Source organism: Cajanus cajan, chromosome 7 (genome assembly GCF_000230855.2).
Source record: "Cajanus cajan strain Asha chromosome 7, NIPB_CcT2T_4, whole genome shotgun sequence".
Lineage (NCBI taxonomy): Eukaryota > Viridiplantae > Streptophyta > Magnoliopsida > Fabales > Fabaceae > Cajanus > Cajanus cajan.
This window is the reverse complement of record NC_138523.1, coordinates 42850500-42869170: the sequence shown is the minus strand read 5'-3', so window position 1 is coordinate 42869170 and position 18671 is coordinate 42850500. Positions and strand designations below refer to the sequence as shown.

At 31.4% G+C, this 18671-nt stretch overlaps 2 protein-coding genes across 5 annotated transcripts; both read right to left on the bottom strand.

Moving 5' to 3' along the window:
* Positions 1–862: 862 nt before the first annotated feature.
* Positions 863–6157, bottom strand: TPR5 (Tetratricopeptide repeat (TPR)-like superfamily protein). Of its 3 annotated transcripts, none has more exons than XM_020384857.3 (12): positions 6017–6157; positions 5830–5916; positions 4948–5136; positions 4677–4801; positions 4333–4454; positions 4156–4238; positions 3058–3213; positions 2775–2918; positions 2177–2359; positions 1927–2021; positions 1730–1827; positions 863–1362 (listed from the first exon to the last, which is right to left on the bottom strand). In XM_020384857.3, the coding sequence occupies exons 1-12, from the start codon at positions 6017–6019 to the stop codon at positions 1259–1261; spliced, it is 1389 nt and encodes a 462-aa protein (XP_020240446.1). In that variant the 5' UTR covers positions 6020–6157; the 3' UTR covers positions 863–1258. The 3 variants fall into 3 exon arrangements, with proteins under 3 accessions (XP_020240446.1, XP_082915818.1, XP_020240447.1); XM_083059692.1 differs by having other exon boundaries at positions 2177–2335; XM_020384858.3 differs by having other exon boundaries at positions 5826–5916; positions 6017–6039.
* A 7567-nt stretch (positions 6158–13724) lies between these two features.
* LOC109819225 (uncharacterized) lies at positions 13725–18404 on the bottom strand. 2 transcript variants are annotated; one of them, XM_029269024.2, is made up of 9 exons: positions 17820–18404; positions 16586–17113; positions 16426–16491; positions 15890–16056; positions 15605–15764; positions 15404–15497; positions 14844–15193; positions 14640–14744; positions 13725–14150 (listed from the first exon to the last, which is right to left on the bottom strand). In XM_029269024.2, exons 1-9 carry the CDS (start codon positions 17949–17951, stop codon positions 13899–13901), a joined length of 1854 nt encoding a protein of 617 aa, XP_029124857.1. In that variant the 5' UTR covers positions 17952–18404; the 3' UTR covers positions 13725–13898. The 2 variants fall into 2 exon arrangements, with proteins under 2 accessions (XP_029124857.1, XP_020240459.1); XM_020384870.3 differs by having other exon boundaries at positions 15605–15761; positions 17820–18401.
* Positions 18405–18671: the final 267 nt, after the last annotated feature.

Below are 18671 nucleotides of genomic sequence, written 5' to 3'. Positions count from 1 at the left end.
TATTGGTGAAGCTTTTGCTGACTAACATCACATGTCCAATGAGATCCTACTTCCATGAATCTACTCAGTACTAAACCATGTGGGCCTCCCACATTGGGCCCAGTAACCAAACAAACAGCCACATGTAACTTGCAAGAGGGCCTTCTACCAAATGGTCCCACCCACAAGACACAAATTTGAAAACTCTCCTATATTTCAAATTCTATTACACAACACAACCAACCAAGTCACCGAATTCTCAAGTGAACTTATTCTATATCACGTTTATGGGCCAAGAGACAAAATAGCTCGAATTCACTCGGAGGAAAACATTTGACTCTTACGTTACCATCGAAATAGCCAAAAAATAACAAAGAGAAAGACGAAATAGCAAACAATGTTTTTTTTTATAAATCGTCTAGTATAGAAAACAATTGTCAGCCAAAAAATAAAAAGGTATAAAACTCACTTTTTAATTTTTCACAAATAAGTGCAAAATTAAATAATATACACTTAAAATATAAACGTCTTTAAAAAAATACTGATCAAATTATTTTATTTATTTTATTTCAAAATATTATTTATTTAGTTATATAATTTTTTTATATAGATGATTAAAGTAAAAAAATAACTAATAAGAAATTTATTTTTTAAAAATATTTTTTAATTTCTTTTTACTGTATATATATATATATATATATATATATATATGTATGTATATATATATACACTTTATTTCTCATCTATTTTTTTTTATCTTATTTCTCTTGATAAATCAATTAAATTTTCATTCTATTATTTATCCATCTTCACCCACTTATTTCTCTCTGCCTTATTTCTCTCTACCTTATTTTTTCTACCAAACGCAGTTAAAGCAGCTCAATTTTACAAGAGTTATAAATAATATCTGTGATTAATAATAAAATCAACTGTAAATATTACATACACTCGTAATTATGAATGTATTGGGACACCAGCCGGTGACTTTTTTCCTTATCAATCAAGATTCCTTTACTTTTCTCCCTTAAAAAGACAGAAATCCCGAAGGAAAAAAGCATTAAAACGTACTGAACCATCAGCCTCAGGCACTGCATTACACGAGATTTTTCATTTATCTTTTTTCTTCCCGCCTTTAGCTAATGGCTAAAAGATGGACAAAATTGTGTCCATAATAATCAAACATTTCAATAGTAAAATAATTTACAAGTGAAGATAATTTGTGGAAGAGAGAGGATCCACTGAGGGGAAAAAATAACGTTAAAGCATACAAGAAGATATGTCAGTGTTCATGGCAGAATTTTGATCGGAGGTTGTCCAGAATCTCTGCGTACTCCATTGGAGTTGCCTCACTACAGAACACTTCATCCCAGATCTTGCGTATGTCTGCACAAAATGCAACCAACTCAATCAATCAGAATCACAAACCTAGCAACAATTTCCTTTACCCTTAACTAGTAAGCATGATTTTTTTGGGTCAGTTGGTGCTGGAGACCCTAATTTACTTTCTTCTGTTTCTTTTATCTTCATTTTCTTGGTGGAGGGAGAGACGGAGACAGAGATTGAAAGGTCCGACTTCACCCCTTTCTTCTCTAACCATCTCATGCTCTAAACCTCCCGTCATACCTACTTATCTTTCCTCTTTCTTCTACCCATACGTGTTTATCTTCTGAAACCTTTTAACTTTCAACAGATTTCAAGAAAGCATGGCAACAGAAACACTTAGAATTTTACTAATATAAAAATTGCATACCATCCTTATTTGTTGATGAAAGGCACATTACAATCACATCAAATCTTGGTATCTTGGTCAGATGCTCCATATAACTAACAACCAGATCCATGTCTTCACTGCCACAAGAGCAAATTCAATATCATGAATTCATGATCAAAGCTCAAACAGAAGTCAAAGCAATAAAATAATGTTTTCAAATGGAGATGACTACTTACGTGGAAAACGATGCAAGACACTTGATGATGTCAATTAGCAGGGTAGAAGATAAGGCATTTTTGAATATTTTTGGTAATTCGTGGGGAGATATAGCCTAACATACAAAACGAAAAACAGTTTATACATGAAACAGAGTACCGCAAACCATAAATTTTAACATAAAATGGCATCTCTTGTTCTAATGAATGCCAAATATGCTAGAAATTGACAATATAACGAAATTAAAAATTAACAAAAAATGTTGTACACCTTCAATAGACGAGCCTGCAGAGCAATATCACCTGAAAATGCTCTCCAAGAGGCCTCAAACTGATAAGCTGTTGTTGGTGGTGTTATGTTTTTCGCAGCTTCAGCCATGGCTCTAGATGCAGCTTGAGAAGCAAGCTGTTGAACAGATGCTTTTATTTCCTGCTTAGTAATTTTGCGATTTCTCTATCAATAGGAATATGCACAAATACTAACCATCAAAATTGCAGAAATACAATCAAAATAATGTAAATATACTGAAAAAAATATCGCAGAGGTAAAGCCCAAATATCATTTTAAAGTATAAAGAACTTGGAAATATGAAATATCATTTAAAAGCTAAAAAACCCTTAATTTTATTTTATTTCTATTTCTTGATGAAAATAAAAATAAAGTAGAAAAAAATACAAACAGGTGATTTTAACAAAGCTCCAAAAGAATATAATGTGGATAATTCATATTTAAACAAGTTATGAAGAACGTGAAAAATATTTCTGTGCTTTAAAGATAAGAAAAAAATAATTATTGCTTCTAAAAAGAACTAAAATATGCGCTGGAACTAGATTATTTGACAAGAGGGAAAGATTTCATGATATTTAACCTGCTCAAAACTGTTGCTTGCACTCAAACCCTCCTTAGAACCATGACGTTCTTGTGCTTGAGGCCTGCTTCTGGCTTTTGTATCTCTGGAACCAAACTCCTCCATTATGAGTGATTCTTTAATAGGTATTTGTGACTCATTACCCTGTCAAAAACATAACCAAACTTTAAGGTGTGGACTACATTTCCATTAAAAACATCAAACAAAGTAGTATTCAGCACTCCCATCCACAAACATAATGTATATCTTTAAATGTGATATTGAAAACTCTACTTCTTTGTACCTTTTGATGATGATGAGCTTCAGCCGGCCCAGACTTTTGAGTGCCATGTGAAATGGGCTGGATGCTGCCTCCATTAACTTTTTCTTCTGACTTTCCCACTTTTTGAGTCCCCTGTACAGTGTTTCTTAGAGCTCCTGATGCTTTCTGGAGAACATTCTAGACAACAGACATTAAAAAGTTAAATAAGTAATCTATGCAACAGAGAACCTAGGGGGAATAAAAGTAGACACAACCATAGAAGTTAATAACACACTCTGCTGGCATAGTGTTAAAGCCTGGTTATGAAATAAATGGCATTGTTTGTCATCTATACTCTCTACATAATAATATAAGTATATAACTATCTTCCCCTCTCTATCTTCATGTTCCTCTCCTAGTTACAATTAGGCTCCAATTGTCTTACGCCTAGAGTTACAAACACGTAAGGTTTTCTTTTCCTTATTGGACTCATCCAAAACAGAGTTCGAATCTGCAGGTCTATCAATATTAACCAAATGTCTGGTACTGACCACATGAACCAGCCATAATATGCACTGACAAACAACAGACTTCCAAGTTCAAAATTTACCATTTTCCATCAATGGTATCTGTCAATCATGGAAAACAGTTATATCTACTCCTATTTTTTCATGCAGCGATATTTTCTTTTCAATGAGATTCATCCTCTACACTCTTTATCATTTCCAATTTTTTACTCAACATTCCCAAATTGCTACTCAAGTATATTATCCCCTCATTCCATCTCTAATGTCTTGCTAACATCATAATTCTCTACTCCATCCTGATTTTAATAATCAGAGGCCCTACCATTCCAAAACCATACTTCAAGGTATCAATCCATTTGATTTTATGCTACATTTTTTAAGCTCTCTACTACTATTAAGATCTACTTTGCTAATTTATGCAGATGCCAGTATGTAAATTGGTTATTGGTGTATGTACCACAAGGTTTGAACTTAATATTTATGTGCAACCCAAATACCCAATATAGGCAATCCTAACTGTATTGTTATTTAAAAAAGGAAAATAATAAGTTATTAAAAATTACAACCTTTTGTGGTAGTTCTATATCAATATGGGAAATATTGATGTGCTTACTTTCTCATACAAAGACTTGGCATCAGCATATTGTTTCTTGATTTCTTGATTGTTTGGTTCCAACCTCAATGCAAATTCAGCATCTGCAATTTAAGAAGATAAGAGTCAACAAATTTAGATTTTAGAATGTTTTCATATTTGAATAATGAAGAGTATATCGCTTGGGTATTAACACACCCTCCATTGATTCTTTAATTTTTCCAAGTTCTTTTCTAGCTGTTGCTCTCCGAGAGTATGCTTTTATATAACGATCATCAAGATTTAAGGCCTCTGTACAGTCATCCTCAGCCTCTTGGAATCTACAGATACAAAATAGGTGAGGAAAGAACCATTCTGGCTTCAGAAAAACAGGTTCCATTCAAGAGAATCAATCAGGTGACAGACCATATAACATTTAATAGTAAATGGAAAAATTACTTTCTTTTAGTTTTATTTAAAATCCCACTATTGACCCAATCCACCATTTTGGGAATATTTTGATGAGTAAACCAGAATTCTTTAAATACAAAACATAAGCTTGCCTTCTGAGCTTGATATTGGCCATTGCCCTATTAGCATATGCTACAGCTGTTGGTGATAAGGCAATGCTCCTTGAATAGCAGTCTCTAGCTTCCTTAAACTTTTTCTGCTTGAAAAACTCATTACCCTGGAATATACAGATGGATTACAGTATCAGCATCATACATGACAACAACACTAAAATCAAACTATAATATTCTAACAGAACAATCTCCCTCCATCCTGTCACCTCAATACCAAAACAAAGGGAAGAAAAGAAAAATAAAAACCTACCAGGTCCTTCTCGGAAGCAGCATCAGGAACATCTTCAGGAACAAAACTACTGTGCACACCATTGAAAGCATCACTAATTCTTGATAAATCATACTGCCCAGGAGAATTTCTTGCCCGGTCAAAAGAAATAGCATCTCCTCTTGATGCCTTATCCACACCAACAGATCCAATATGTCGAGAAGATGAAGCCTTTTTGAATTGCCATCAGAATACCATACATAAAAATAAAAAATAAAAAGCATTAATTCATCCATACATGCACAATCACTTACATATTAGGGATATGCAATATGTGTAAAACTGGGGGGTCCTTTTCCTCGTTATAACACCATTTAAATACAAGGAATCATGGAAAATGAGAAGAACCTTGGAAAGAAATTATGCTTCCAACATTCCACAAAGAGATAATATGCCATAAACTCTGCGCTTCATATGAATGAAAAATGCAATTCTGAGCCTTGTTATCGATCTGAACCAATCCTTTGGCGCTATAATTATTCCTTATTTTCCATTATAAATGTTTATTGTTTTCAAACAGCATATTCACAGAGTGCACGTTTCGTCTGTACTACAATATACAAGAAACTAGCAATAACACATTGACAAATCTCCTTACATAAAGAAGAAAATCCCCACAAGTTACAAAACAGTATCACTAAGCACAACCATTAAAAAAGTGGAGGAACTAGTCAAACAAGGTAAAGTCAAGGTCGTTGATGCTACATTCCTATTCCACACACAACAAAGGGGGGGAAAAACTGCGTAGCAAATAGATGCTGAATTGAAGAATCACAATGCATGTTGAAGTACACACAAAGTAGAACATATAGCCGCAGTAGGGCGATGATTGAAAATTTTGAAGACGAAGATAAAATTACCAACATTTTCCTTTTGTGACTTCATTGTTGGCGCCTTATCCTTTCTAGAAAGTTCCCAATCCTGCAACTCGTTTAAGAACCCCTGGAAATCCTGTTAACAGGTGACAGAGAAAAGCCACGATTAAAATAGTTGAAATTAGAAGCATAGATGTCGAAAGTGCTAAAATAGCACCGCGAGGAACAGAGTTTACCATGAAGTGGCCTTCACGCGACCCACACACACAGAAGCGGCAAAAACACTGAACTGGAGCGAGAGAGACCAAGTTAGAACTAGCCACTTTAGAAAAGAAGAAGAAAAGAACTTTCGCGAGTTGCGATTGTTAAGTAGTATGGGCCAGCCCATGAGCCCATGATATAGTTATCAACATAATAATTAAAATTTAAGAACATATAATTTTTATTTTAATTTTTTGAGAACTGAGAAAATAATTTCTGGTGATGTAAATAAATAAAAATTGAAGAATAATTTATAATAATGCAGTTGAGTCATTGGGGTTGGGCCTGAAAGCATGGGTTTAGGCCCAGGAGTGAAATGACACAAAAGATTAGGGCTGTAGTCATGTCAACAGTGTTTTCCTTTCAACCAGCCCAGGCCCTTTCTTTTCTTTCATCCATCCATTCAATCTTAAAATCAAACACTCACACATTCAATCACCCATCACTCACTATCAATCTTTTTTATTTTCTTATATAATATTTTCAACTAATCTCTATTTATAATAAACAAATTATTATTTCAATTTTATTCAAAATCAACGTTAAATTGCATGAGTAACATTCTTACGTCAAAATTATTGCCAAGTACTTAAAAATGAGAAACAGAAATATTATATTTATATATTCTTTTAATTATATCATATTATCTTATACTTCTTTTTCTTCTTTCTTATTATGGAAATATAACTACTCTATAATTATTAAGAAACTCGCTATATTTTTATATAAAAACAGTTTTATATGTATCATCTAATTGAATAGGAAAATGGACTAATTCATATATTTAAGAACTTTGTGAAGAACAGTTTTCACGTGTAATTATGCATTCTGGCACGAGGACGAGTGTAGCAGATCGGACGACCCAGTGTGGCCAATCTTTCTATTTTAATTACACTGCACGTTTACAATCAGGTGCAGTTGTATTTTAGTTTTTTATTTTTATTTTTTTACTACGTTTGATTACTTATTTTTAAAGTTTCTTCTTAATAACATCATCTCTGGCTCTGGACATACTCCTTTATTACACCAAAATAAAATAAAAATAAAAAATGCAACTGTGCGTATAATATAATGTTTTATTAAATTCACACACGCACCGATGAATAATGTCTATTAATATGTTTTACTCAATAAAAAATGAAAATCATGTACTACATAAAACATGAATTAATGGATCATGTGCAATTATTTAGTAATCCTGACTTTTAATCTTTATTAAAAGTATTAAAATGATGTGCTTAGAAGAAGCGTGTTTGAACTTAGAAGACAGAGAAGAGAAGACATCGCGCGGAAAGAGCGGGGGAAAATTTGTGTCGTGTTGTGTTGTGAGGCCTACAAATCCACACGCATCTAAAATCCTTCGTACCACGACTCTGCAATATATATAACTCAGAATGAATAGAATGCTATCATTACCCACTAATATCATACTGTTTCATTTCCTTACTACTACTGTTTTTTTGTCCTCTCTTATGTCTCACTATTATTGCTATCTCCATTCCAGAGAATCTATCAACATGGATGCTTATGGCCTTTCCCCCCCACTACTTACTACTTAAGTTAACACACTTTATCTTACTTTAACTAACCAGCCACCATATATGCTATGCATTATGCAACCAACTAGAACACATGTAAAGTAATGTGCCTATTATATCATTTTGCCAAGTGTTATTGTAAATGAGTATCGTCGTTTGTAGGGTGTGCAAAAAATTCATATTAATCTAAACCGATCCATAATCAATCCAATCCGTATTGAAAAATATGATCTATTTCGAAAAAAAATTCGAACTGAACCATTTTATAAAACCAGTTCAATTATCCAATTCATTTTTACAAAGTAGATTGATTCGGTTCGGTTTAGTTTTTAAAAAAAATCAATCCATATATGAGTAAAAAGCGGATAACTGAACCGCACCGAACCGATCCAATTTCAAAAAAATCAAACCGATCCACTTTTATAAAACGGTTCGGTTCAGTTTGAATCGATTTTTGAAAAAACCGATCCATAAACACCCCTAGTCGTCACTTACCTTAGTGGGAGAACCGATTCAACACAAAATAGAAATAAAAGTTTTTTTTTATATTTTAAAATGAAATAATTGTATGTTAGGTGTTTTATACCACATCTATGATTGCTTTATAAAAATTAATTATAGCAAATGATCTTTGTTTTAAATAAAATAATTATATATTAGGTGTTTTATACCACATCTATGATTGCTTTATAAAAATTAATTATAGCAAATAATCTTTGTTTGTAAATTTAAAACTTAAGTTTTAATAATCCTATCCTTAAACATGTGATTAAGGGTTTGATTTCTAGTAAGCACCTATAAGAAAATATTTGTTAGGATGTCAACTACATAAATATATCCTAGAGCTAGTAATGTCAACTTCATAAATAAATCTTAGAGTATTTCTAATAAAATATATTTGCTAAGTTGGTTTAATAAAGTTTCAATTGTTTGAAACAACTCTCTTATTAGAGTAATCCTACTCGATAATGAAAGTTGCTTAATTATTATTTTTTTTTTCAATTTTTCAATAAATAAGTGTTCTTTATCATTAAAAAAATAATATTTTAGATCTAGTGAAAACCTCCAAATAATTGTTACATAATCAAGTCAAAATTAAAAAATATATAATTATGATTTTTTTTTTGAAATTCCTTAAAATTTATTCCATTATAACAAAATTGAATATGAGTGTCTAGTGATGACATGACACAATAGATACTATTAGTCTTACCTTTAAATGTACTAAGAAGCTTATATGAGTTATTTCCATTAAAATTATTTTTAGTACTTTAAAGGATTAATTACCCTTAATTTATAATTAAGAAATATCTTAATTAACCAGAAAAATATACTTGAGCCAATTTTAAATAAGTGGATTATTCCCTCTCAAGATTAATCCAAAGGTAAGATTAATAAAACTACAAGAAACTACTTATCGTTAATTTTTATAAAGTAAAAAAAGTCACATATGTCAACAAAAAAGGTCTCATATGCCAGTAAGAATATATTCAACATATACTTTTCATATTTAAGGAAAAATTATTCCAAATTTTCCTTTAGACTTCACTTATTTTTGGATTGGCGATATCCTTAGTATTATTTTTCTTTCTATACACACTAATTATTATTAAAAAAAATTAGCTACATATTTAAGAAACCTAAACCTAATGTTACTTGGACCAACTATTTGTCTTATTAATATGATGTGATTAAGCCTATGCGTTATACCCATTCCATAACATTTATTTACCTTCGAAACAAATTTTAAGGGATTTTTATTTATTTATGTATTTATTTAACAATTTATGTAAGATTCTATTATTTGGTAAAACAACATTTATTATATTGCATGTTAATGTTATTCTATAAATATAGATAAATAATAGTAATTTTATAATATATTTTTAGCTAAATTATGCATTTGGCTTCTTTTTTTTTTAGAAAAATTATTTTATCCTTTATATGTTAAAATATTCATTTTGATTTTTTATCTATTATATTTTGATCAATTCGATCCTTTTAAAAAATGATAACTTTGTGGCATGATTTTAAATCAATTTTTGACTTATTTAAGACCTAAAATTTATAACAATAGATTCAACAATATGAAAACTATGGAATTCAATTATTATTCGAATTCAAAAGAGTTATAAACATGATGAAAATTGTGTGTAAAATTTATCCCACGAGTAGCAATAAAATAATTTTTTTGAATTTTTTGATTATCTTTTTGACTTATGTTTATGTTATTTTCACTATGTTTATGAAACTATTTTATTTGACCTTTAGTTGTGAATGATAATTTTCACATAAGTGAATATAATAAGATAAGTTTTAAGTCTTAAATTGATTAAAAAATAATTTAAAATCATGTACCAAAATTATAAATGATCATTATTTCAAAATGACTATATTGACCCAAATTTATGAGATAAATGACTTAAAAGTTAACATTTTAAAAGATAGAGGAGAAAAATAAAATAAAAAATAAAAATATAATTTAGCCTATATTTTTTTAGAATTTTTTGTTAACGATTAAAATTTATTAAAAATAATTTTTTTAATTGAATCTCACTTCTTAATTAATACTGTTCTTTTAATTTATAATTCTTAATAAATTTAACTAATAATAAAACATGTATTAAATAATATGTTGCTATTTATACTTATTAAAAAAACCAATTTTCTTATGCAATTCAATTTATAAATCGGTGTACTATAATAATTTTTTACTTTTATATATATAATGTTATTCTAGATCCACCAGTTATTAAATTTCTCACTTATTCCCAAATACTCCATAACAACATTATTGTGTTATTGTAAATGACAAAAGAATATTGAAGGTAAAAAAAATTATTAGGAGAAAACCACTTTAGGACTATCTTAATTTGAATTTGGGACCATCAACAATAATATTAAAAACACAACATATATTTAAAACTAACTATTTAAAATATTTAACAATACAAACTATTTTTAATTAATATTATAAAATCAACAACGTATAATAGAAAAACTATTAATCAGGAGAAAAAATAAAAGAAAATGATATATATATATATATATATATATATATATATATCACATTAAATACTACTTATTAATTAAATGATATTTTCTTAATTATTTCTTAAAATATTAATGAGTTAGTTTTTTTTTAAACATTAATATATTTGAAAACCTAAGTATTTTACTCGCTTTAGGTCACATGAAAATATTTGAAGTAAAGGAGAGCACCTGTTTTAATTTCATTACAATAAATATTGCGTGACATACAAAAATATTAATATAAATATGACATATATAATTATAAATTTATTTGATATATAGTTATACATAATTTTAATATTGATTTTAAATAAGATTTAATAATATATATTGTGTGATATTATAATTTATATATATATATATATATATATATATTTTAATAATATATTAATATATATTATGTTTATAATATAAATAAAAGTAATTTTTAATAATGTTCTTGTGTTAGGATACACATTCCAATTATCTTTGTTGTAGCGGGTCGGGTCCGGGGTCTAGGTCTTCTCGTCCTTCTCTGAGTAGTCCGAAATGTGGGGAGTGCCTGCAAAGACACTCCAATGCTCAAGTAAGTGTTCGGTGTATTAAATGCGGTAGTTGAAAGTCTAATTACGTACCTTGAAGGGGGTCTATTTATAGTGTTTCTTATCGGGCCGTGATTAGGGACTGGGCCCCAAAAAATTAGGGGACTAAATTGGCATATTAAGTAAATTAATCTTTCCATAATCACCCTGGTATAAATCCGTGTCTAGGCCGAGCACACCGACACGTTCCGTTCCGTTAGTAGTCGGTTAGCTCGGGGTGCTCGGTTCAGTCAGTCACGGGCTCGGGTACTCGGCGTATTCGGTTATGGACTAGGGTGTTCGACCTGGTCGGCCTCCATATGGTATAAATAACAAATATTATATTATTATTAAACTATTTTAATATTTTAAGTCAATAGTACCATGATATATGTTTTTCTCTTCTCCTCAAACTTTGAGAAACTGGGACCATGGAAACAAAAGCTACTCCAAGGAGGTTCAAGGCATTCTTGAGAGAGTATGTGTAATGAGGTTCACTTCCCACAAAGAGATAGGAGCACAAGTAGTATATCCATTTTTCTTTTTGAAAAATATTCTTAGACACCTTTTATGTATAAACACTTTGGGAGAGATAAGAAATGATAATAAACAAATATTAATATGAAGATGATGTAATATGATAATAAAAGAGATAAAAATAAATAAAAATAAAAAGGTCACCTCAGTATTTATAAATTGTGAGTATCCAAGGATTAAAAAAAATTGTGGATGTCCAAACATCACATTTTTTTAATCTAAAGTCTTTTCACGTTCTTTGATCATTATTTTTTACAAAATTAAATTCATATACAATGTAATTCATGACATAAGAAACAAAGTTGTATGTAGTGTTGAAACAAAAAGAAAATGAAGTTCAAGTTATCGATTCATAGTAAGCATTAGAAATGTAATATAAACAATTCGTGTGCCTTAATGTATCGACTTTAAGTCTTAAAACTTTTGAAATTGTTAATATATGACATTTGGTTAGATATTTTTTATATACATAACTTGGGGATTTTAAGTTTGATACTTATCACTTTCATTTTTTCATTAGGAAGGTGGGTAGAGCTGTATATTATCAATGTTTTTAAGTCCAAATGGTTCGTGTGAAAGAGAATATTTGATGTAATTTAAACACTATTTATATGTTTGTACCTTGGCAATTAAATTTTAGGAATTGTTGATTCATGACACAATATTACAGCTCATTATTGTAGTTTAATGTTGAATTCGAGCATAATAAGGAAAGTATGCATTATCCACACTTCAAGTCTCCAACAACTAGCCTTTACATAAAGAAATCATCCTAGAGATATGATATAACAATCATTTATCTTTACCAAATCGTTTAGTAAGCTTTTCTAGAATTCTCAATTCATGATAGTAGGACCATGATTGAACAATGCTTCGTGCATATCACTTACCACTTGCATTTCTTTCCACATACGTAGGTGGCAAAATCAAAATAAGGCTACATATAAGATTGAGTGCAATCAAATATTTTTAGTGAACAAAATATAACGTGTTTAGATCAATTAATCGGGAAAAAAAAGTAATCTTTTATAAATATCTACATGATATTTTTAAATACTAATTATGTTTCCAAAATTAATTTTAAATTTTAGATAAACTCCGTCGAGTCTTTACTGTAGAAGCAAGTGGATGTTACTGTAATGTCCTTGTAAACATGAATTTTATGTTGCAGCAAATAAAGGCGAGTACTTGTACCATGTGGCTAATTAATAAACTGTTTTTGAGTCAAATTTTTTTTATTGACTTATTGTGTTTCACTATTTTGTCATTAATAGTTATATTCCCCGCAGTAATTATAAAATCATTACCCTATCCAAATTATAAAATAGGTAAATATGAATCAAATATTAAGGATATTATTTTATTTTATTCCATAAAGATATTAATTTAATTAATCAAACTATTTTTATTACTAGTGATGTAAAATATAAAAAAAAAATACAAAAAAAATAGTTTTATAATTTTAAACATTAATATAATTTATAACATTGAGTAATTAAAGTGTCAGAAGAAGTGTTTTTTTTTTTCGGGTGATGAGAATGGTGAAAGTGTATTATATCTGATTCCTATGTATAAGAAAATTGATATATTAAAACCGTTTTGGAATTATTCTTATTAGAAGGAAAATGTTGTTACCGGTCCTCTTATAAAATAAATAAAAAAATCCAAACTTCAATAAGGACAACCGGTTCCTTCACTAAATTTAGCTACTAGTGAAATAATAATTCATTCTTATAGATTTTTAATTATGTTTTTTATGGCAATTATCTATTGACTTTGTGATGATCAAAACTTGACCGATCACTTTTCATTATTACTAAAGAAAAATCTTTAAAGTTGTTTCTATTCTTACATCTTTAAGTGCAAATCTCATTTATCCCCTAATCTAAACTTTAATTTTAAAAAATGTACATCTCATTTTTTAATATAACAAGAATTGTTCTAAATTTTTGTATTAGTACTTCCTAATAATTAAGTTGAAACTCTACAATCTAAACCTTAAACATATATTAAAAAGAAATAGAAATGGGTAGTGATACATAATCAAATATAGATCTAAGTTACCAAATAGGCAAATACTATTACACAACTCATTACTGATCCCACAAATGCATAACCATTAAAGTACAAAGGATTATTTCCTAAATTTACAAGAACCTTATTAGCCTCCCCAACAATTCACCTTAGCATCAAGCATGGTTGCCACTTGCAGGCCCTCCAAGTGTCAAAACCAACCCTTGAAGGTCACTCCTCATTTTATTCTCTTTGGTTGTGCCTCTCATGATTGGTGATGGTTGAGCTAGCACAGGTTGCCTCAAGCCACCATGGCATACTTGCTTGGAATCTCTCACATGATTTGAGTTCATAAATTGTTGAGTGGAGGGAAATGAGCATGATAAAGAACAGTTTGGCTCAACACATTTGGAAAAAACTCCTGCTCCCTGATGATACATACATTTATTTGTTACATTGCTTGCACTAATGCACTATAATCAACAAATTATTTCATGATCCGAGATTATTAGGCGTTTATGGTCTCATCAATCTTTGAGTAACATACAACTAAGATTTTGAATTTGAGTAGATAAGACTTGGTTACTTGTTACATGAAGATTGGTTGGGACTATATAGTGGCCCTCTGTCTATTGTCGTGAGTCGTGACCAATCTTTAAGTAACATATATAACCAAGATTTTGAATTTTAGAGATAATAAAACTTAGTTACGTGTTACATGGAGATTAGTTGAGACTATAGGGATCCTTTGTCTATGCTTGTGACCAATCTTTGAGTAACATATAACCCAGATTTTGAATTTTAGAAATAATAAAAGTCAGTATCATGTCACGTAAAGATCGGTTGAGGTGATTGTGGATTATCTAATAATTTCTCAAAATCATGACATATTAGGGAAGCACGATTCAAAAACTTACAGGTGGAAATAAGACTCCTCTGAAAACTCTTCCATTCACAGCTGCAGTCATGAGTAAACCTGAATCAAAGGCTCCATCAACTTTCCCCCGAACTTCAGCACCAATCTAGGATACAAAAACCATGAAAGAACAGTTAACTAAGAATAATAAGAGAAAAATATTTGTGCAGAGTGTAATTCTAAGATTTGAAAGCAAAGGGTCCACCATGTGTTGGTTGTCTCGAGCTCCTTTTCTATCCTCATCAACATGAACATACTGATTTGGTTGATGTTCCACGAGACGAGGACTTCTTTGTGTGGTATTCTTCAAAACTGTGTTGTTACTCAAGACATTGTTTAGCTGGCTATTACTTGGACTTTTATTGATATGTTTGAACCAATGATACCGCTGAGAATCCATGACAGAAACATTTGTTCTTTGACCTGGTGTCAGTTCTTGATCAGATTGAGATGGGGATGAATGCTGGGACAGTGAAAGAGAATGTTCTTCTTGTTCTGATTCAACATCCCACACCTTTGCAACAGCAATTCTCCTCCTCTTCTGTTGCGAAGTGCCTGCATACAATCACAACTTTGAGTCAACAATTCCTTGACTCTTATTAAATGGTCTCTCAAAGTTTCAATCAATTTCTACGGGACATGTAAATAGTGTTATTAATTCTTTGTCATAAATTGAAAACTCGATTGCATGTCACCCAAAAATTAGTTGAGATGATAGTTCAAGACTATGTAATAATTTCTCGGGTTAAAAATATCTTAACCCACCAGAATCGAAATGACAAGGTTGCCCTTTATGCGAAACAACTTCATAAGCCCATTTTCCCAAGACTTCTACTTCATTCCCCGTACGTGGAGTTGTCTGCTTTAAAACATTGTTAGTTTTTTTCTTGTAAAAAAAAAAAAAGAAGAAATAAGCTATCATATCAACAAGAAGTCATAACAACGTTGCTACGTGAGCTTTTGTACCGAGTTGGTATCTGTTACTCTAGGTATGGTCCTCTTTTCTTGATTCCAATAAGTTCCAAAATCTTTGCACATGGAAATGTTGTAACGTCCATTTGGATGGCCTGATCCAAGTTGCAACACTAACAATTCGTTCAAAGGACGTTCATCTTCCCCACAACTGCTATAAGTGAAAAGTGAGAAATCAGAGTGAAAATCTTATGTGCAGAAGGAAATAGAAAACGTAATAGGAATTGTCGTTGTCACATTTATTAACTAATAAATTGTAGTAAATGGTAACCAACCAACCCGCCATATATGGCGATATCCATGTTTACTACAATAGCTGTGTGAGAAAATCGCCCCTGTGGCGCTTGACCTCGTACATCAAGCTGAGTCCACGAACAAGTGCAAATATCAAACACCCAGGCGTCATTATAATAACGTTTATCTCCCACCCCTCCAATGATGTACACCTGAAATTATGAAAATTTCATCTACTTAGAGCATTTCCAATGGTACATTTTAGCGTGTCCTATCATGTCACATTAGATTTATGAACATTATCTTATTGGTTCATGTTAAGTTGGTTGAACAGGATGCATGAATTATTGGAAATTCTTTGGTATTGAGTTCGATTCTGAAGGATAAAAAAATCAACTGGCATAATCATCAACTTAAGAACCCCAAGAAAACTTGCATTAAGAGATGTTCTTAGTTGTTAAGTTAAAAATAGTACCATATATTAAGTAAAACTGTAGTTGCACAGAAATTGAACAACAACATAACAGATAAGAGGAAATGAATGTGACAGCTGAAAGCTGATGAAATGTAAAAGAACTTGCCTTGGTTCCAATACTCGTAGCTGCATGACCTGCCCTTATTCCGGGGGAAGAGCCTTGAATTTTCAACTGTCATCAAAATGCAATGAAACCCATTGTTGAAGTCCAATGCAGTTCCATACCAACAAAACAAACTATGAGAGACAACAAAAGAAAACCATACCCTTGACCAAGTCATTGTATCCATGTCAAACACATGAACATCACCCTGATACTGATCACCACAGTCTCCACCATACACAATAAGCTTGTTCCCAACTGCAACAGTGCTATGACTGTCCCTAGGAACAGGCAAATCACCTTTGACTAAAGGAGAAGTCCACCTCATGGTCCTTAGGTCTAGAATATGTAAATCATTTAAATAGTTTGCGTCACCTTCTCCACTACCACCAAAAATCACTAGTCTTTGATCACCAACTAGAGTGGCAGTGTGGCTTTCCCTTGGAGAAGGAGGAACCCCTTCACATTTAGGACGAATCCACTCTTTGGTAACAAGATCCAATATGCGAGTGTCATTCACCTTCTTGAACCCATTTGTGCCACCAAACACTATCATTCTGTGCCCTACAAGAACAGCACTATGGCTATCTCTAGGGCCTGGCTTTTCACCCTTGGTAGCCAACTTGCTCCAATCCATTTTGTCAAGGTCCAAACACAGCACATCTTCGAAATGTAGCCCCCCACAACACCCCTGGTATGAGTTGGCACACAACATTTTGTTATAAAGCTAACTAGCTAGATTGATAATCTTTGAGGTTAGTTGTGCTTAACAAGATAAAATGAGAGTTTTGCAATGATTAAATTATACATCTTAAGACAAGAGAGTGAAGAGACAGCTAATCAAATAATTAACTGAGAGGTTTTCAGATTATTAAGACATGCAAGAAGTGTTTTTTTAGTGCATGTATAAAATGAGAAATATAATGCAAGGAGGAGAAAAACCAAATGTGTATATTATATAGCTATATTAAGAAAGCAGAAAGTTGATCGTTTCCCAAACAAGAATGGTCTCACTAATTAGAGAAAGAAAAATGAATTCAGTCAATTATCACCTAGAAATATATGCAGCAAGACAAAATTAGGACAAAACTAAAATTCAGAGAAGAAAGTTTCTTTGTTATTAACCAAAAATAGCTATAGGTGAGAAAGAAGTAGTAGGAGCTTATGAAATTAATGAGCACATCACAAAAATGTAAATTCCCTGCAATGAAGACATTAACAACACATCCCCTACAAGCCAGAGCTCCAAAAAAGTAAGACTAATGAGAAATTCAGACACCATAAATGGGGCTAACCCAGTAACAAGCATCATAAACTACTCAAAAGTTATTACAAGGAACTACATAAAAAAAATGTTCTTTTTAATATTCAATAAATAAAAAGGATTTCACTCGTACCCCAAACGCATACATAAGCCCTCCAGAGAAGCAAGCAGAGTGCCCCCATCTTTCAGAAGGATTAAAGCCCAAAACCTTTGGATACAACCACATTGCTTTCTTCTTGGCTGTTTCAGCAGCTGGAGACCCCATTTTTGTCTCTCTGTGAGCGTGTGGTGACTGAGAAGGTTTAAGCTTTTAAGTAACACTTAAACACAGTGCTTGACAACGATGGAGAAACAAGAGCAGGGAAAGAAAGAGTCAAAAGAGAACATGAACAAGGCAAGTGATGTATCAACTATCAATGTCAATGGACATGAAAAGATGGGCGCTTTCAAGTCTAAATCACTGGCAACCAACAGCAACAGATGGTTGTTGTGAAAAGAACATTATTTTCTTTTCTTTTCTCTCCCCACATTATAAATTTCTTGTAAAGGTTACATCACTCACATACATGTAGTCTGGTACCCTATAACAGTGAAATAAATAAATGAAGAAAGTTGATTCTTAACATTGACGTAACGGAACCAGCATGCATGATATGATATAAACATATACTCACACACACTAGTAGTAGTGTCATTATACTGCAAACATACTACATGGTTGGATAAGATAAGCTTGATGAACATTAACTAGTGGTGTAATGTCATGGAATGTGACTGTTGAAGGGAAAGAGATAGACTATAAATAGCTTCATTTTTTATTTTTGTTTTTAATGTGGGTTTATTGCTCTTGATACTTTATATTTATATGTTGTTACTTTGTACAGCTGTAAAAGTTTGCGAAACAAGCTCTCTTAATAAAATCCAGAGCACAGTGTCTGAGCAAAACATGATCTCCATTCTTCACCTTTGGGTTTAACTCTGTTAA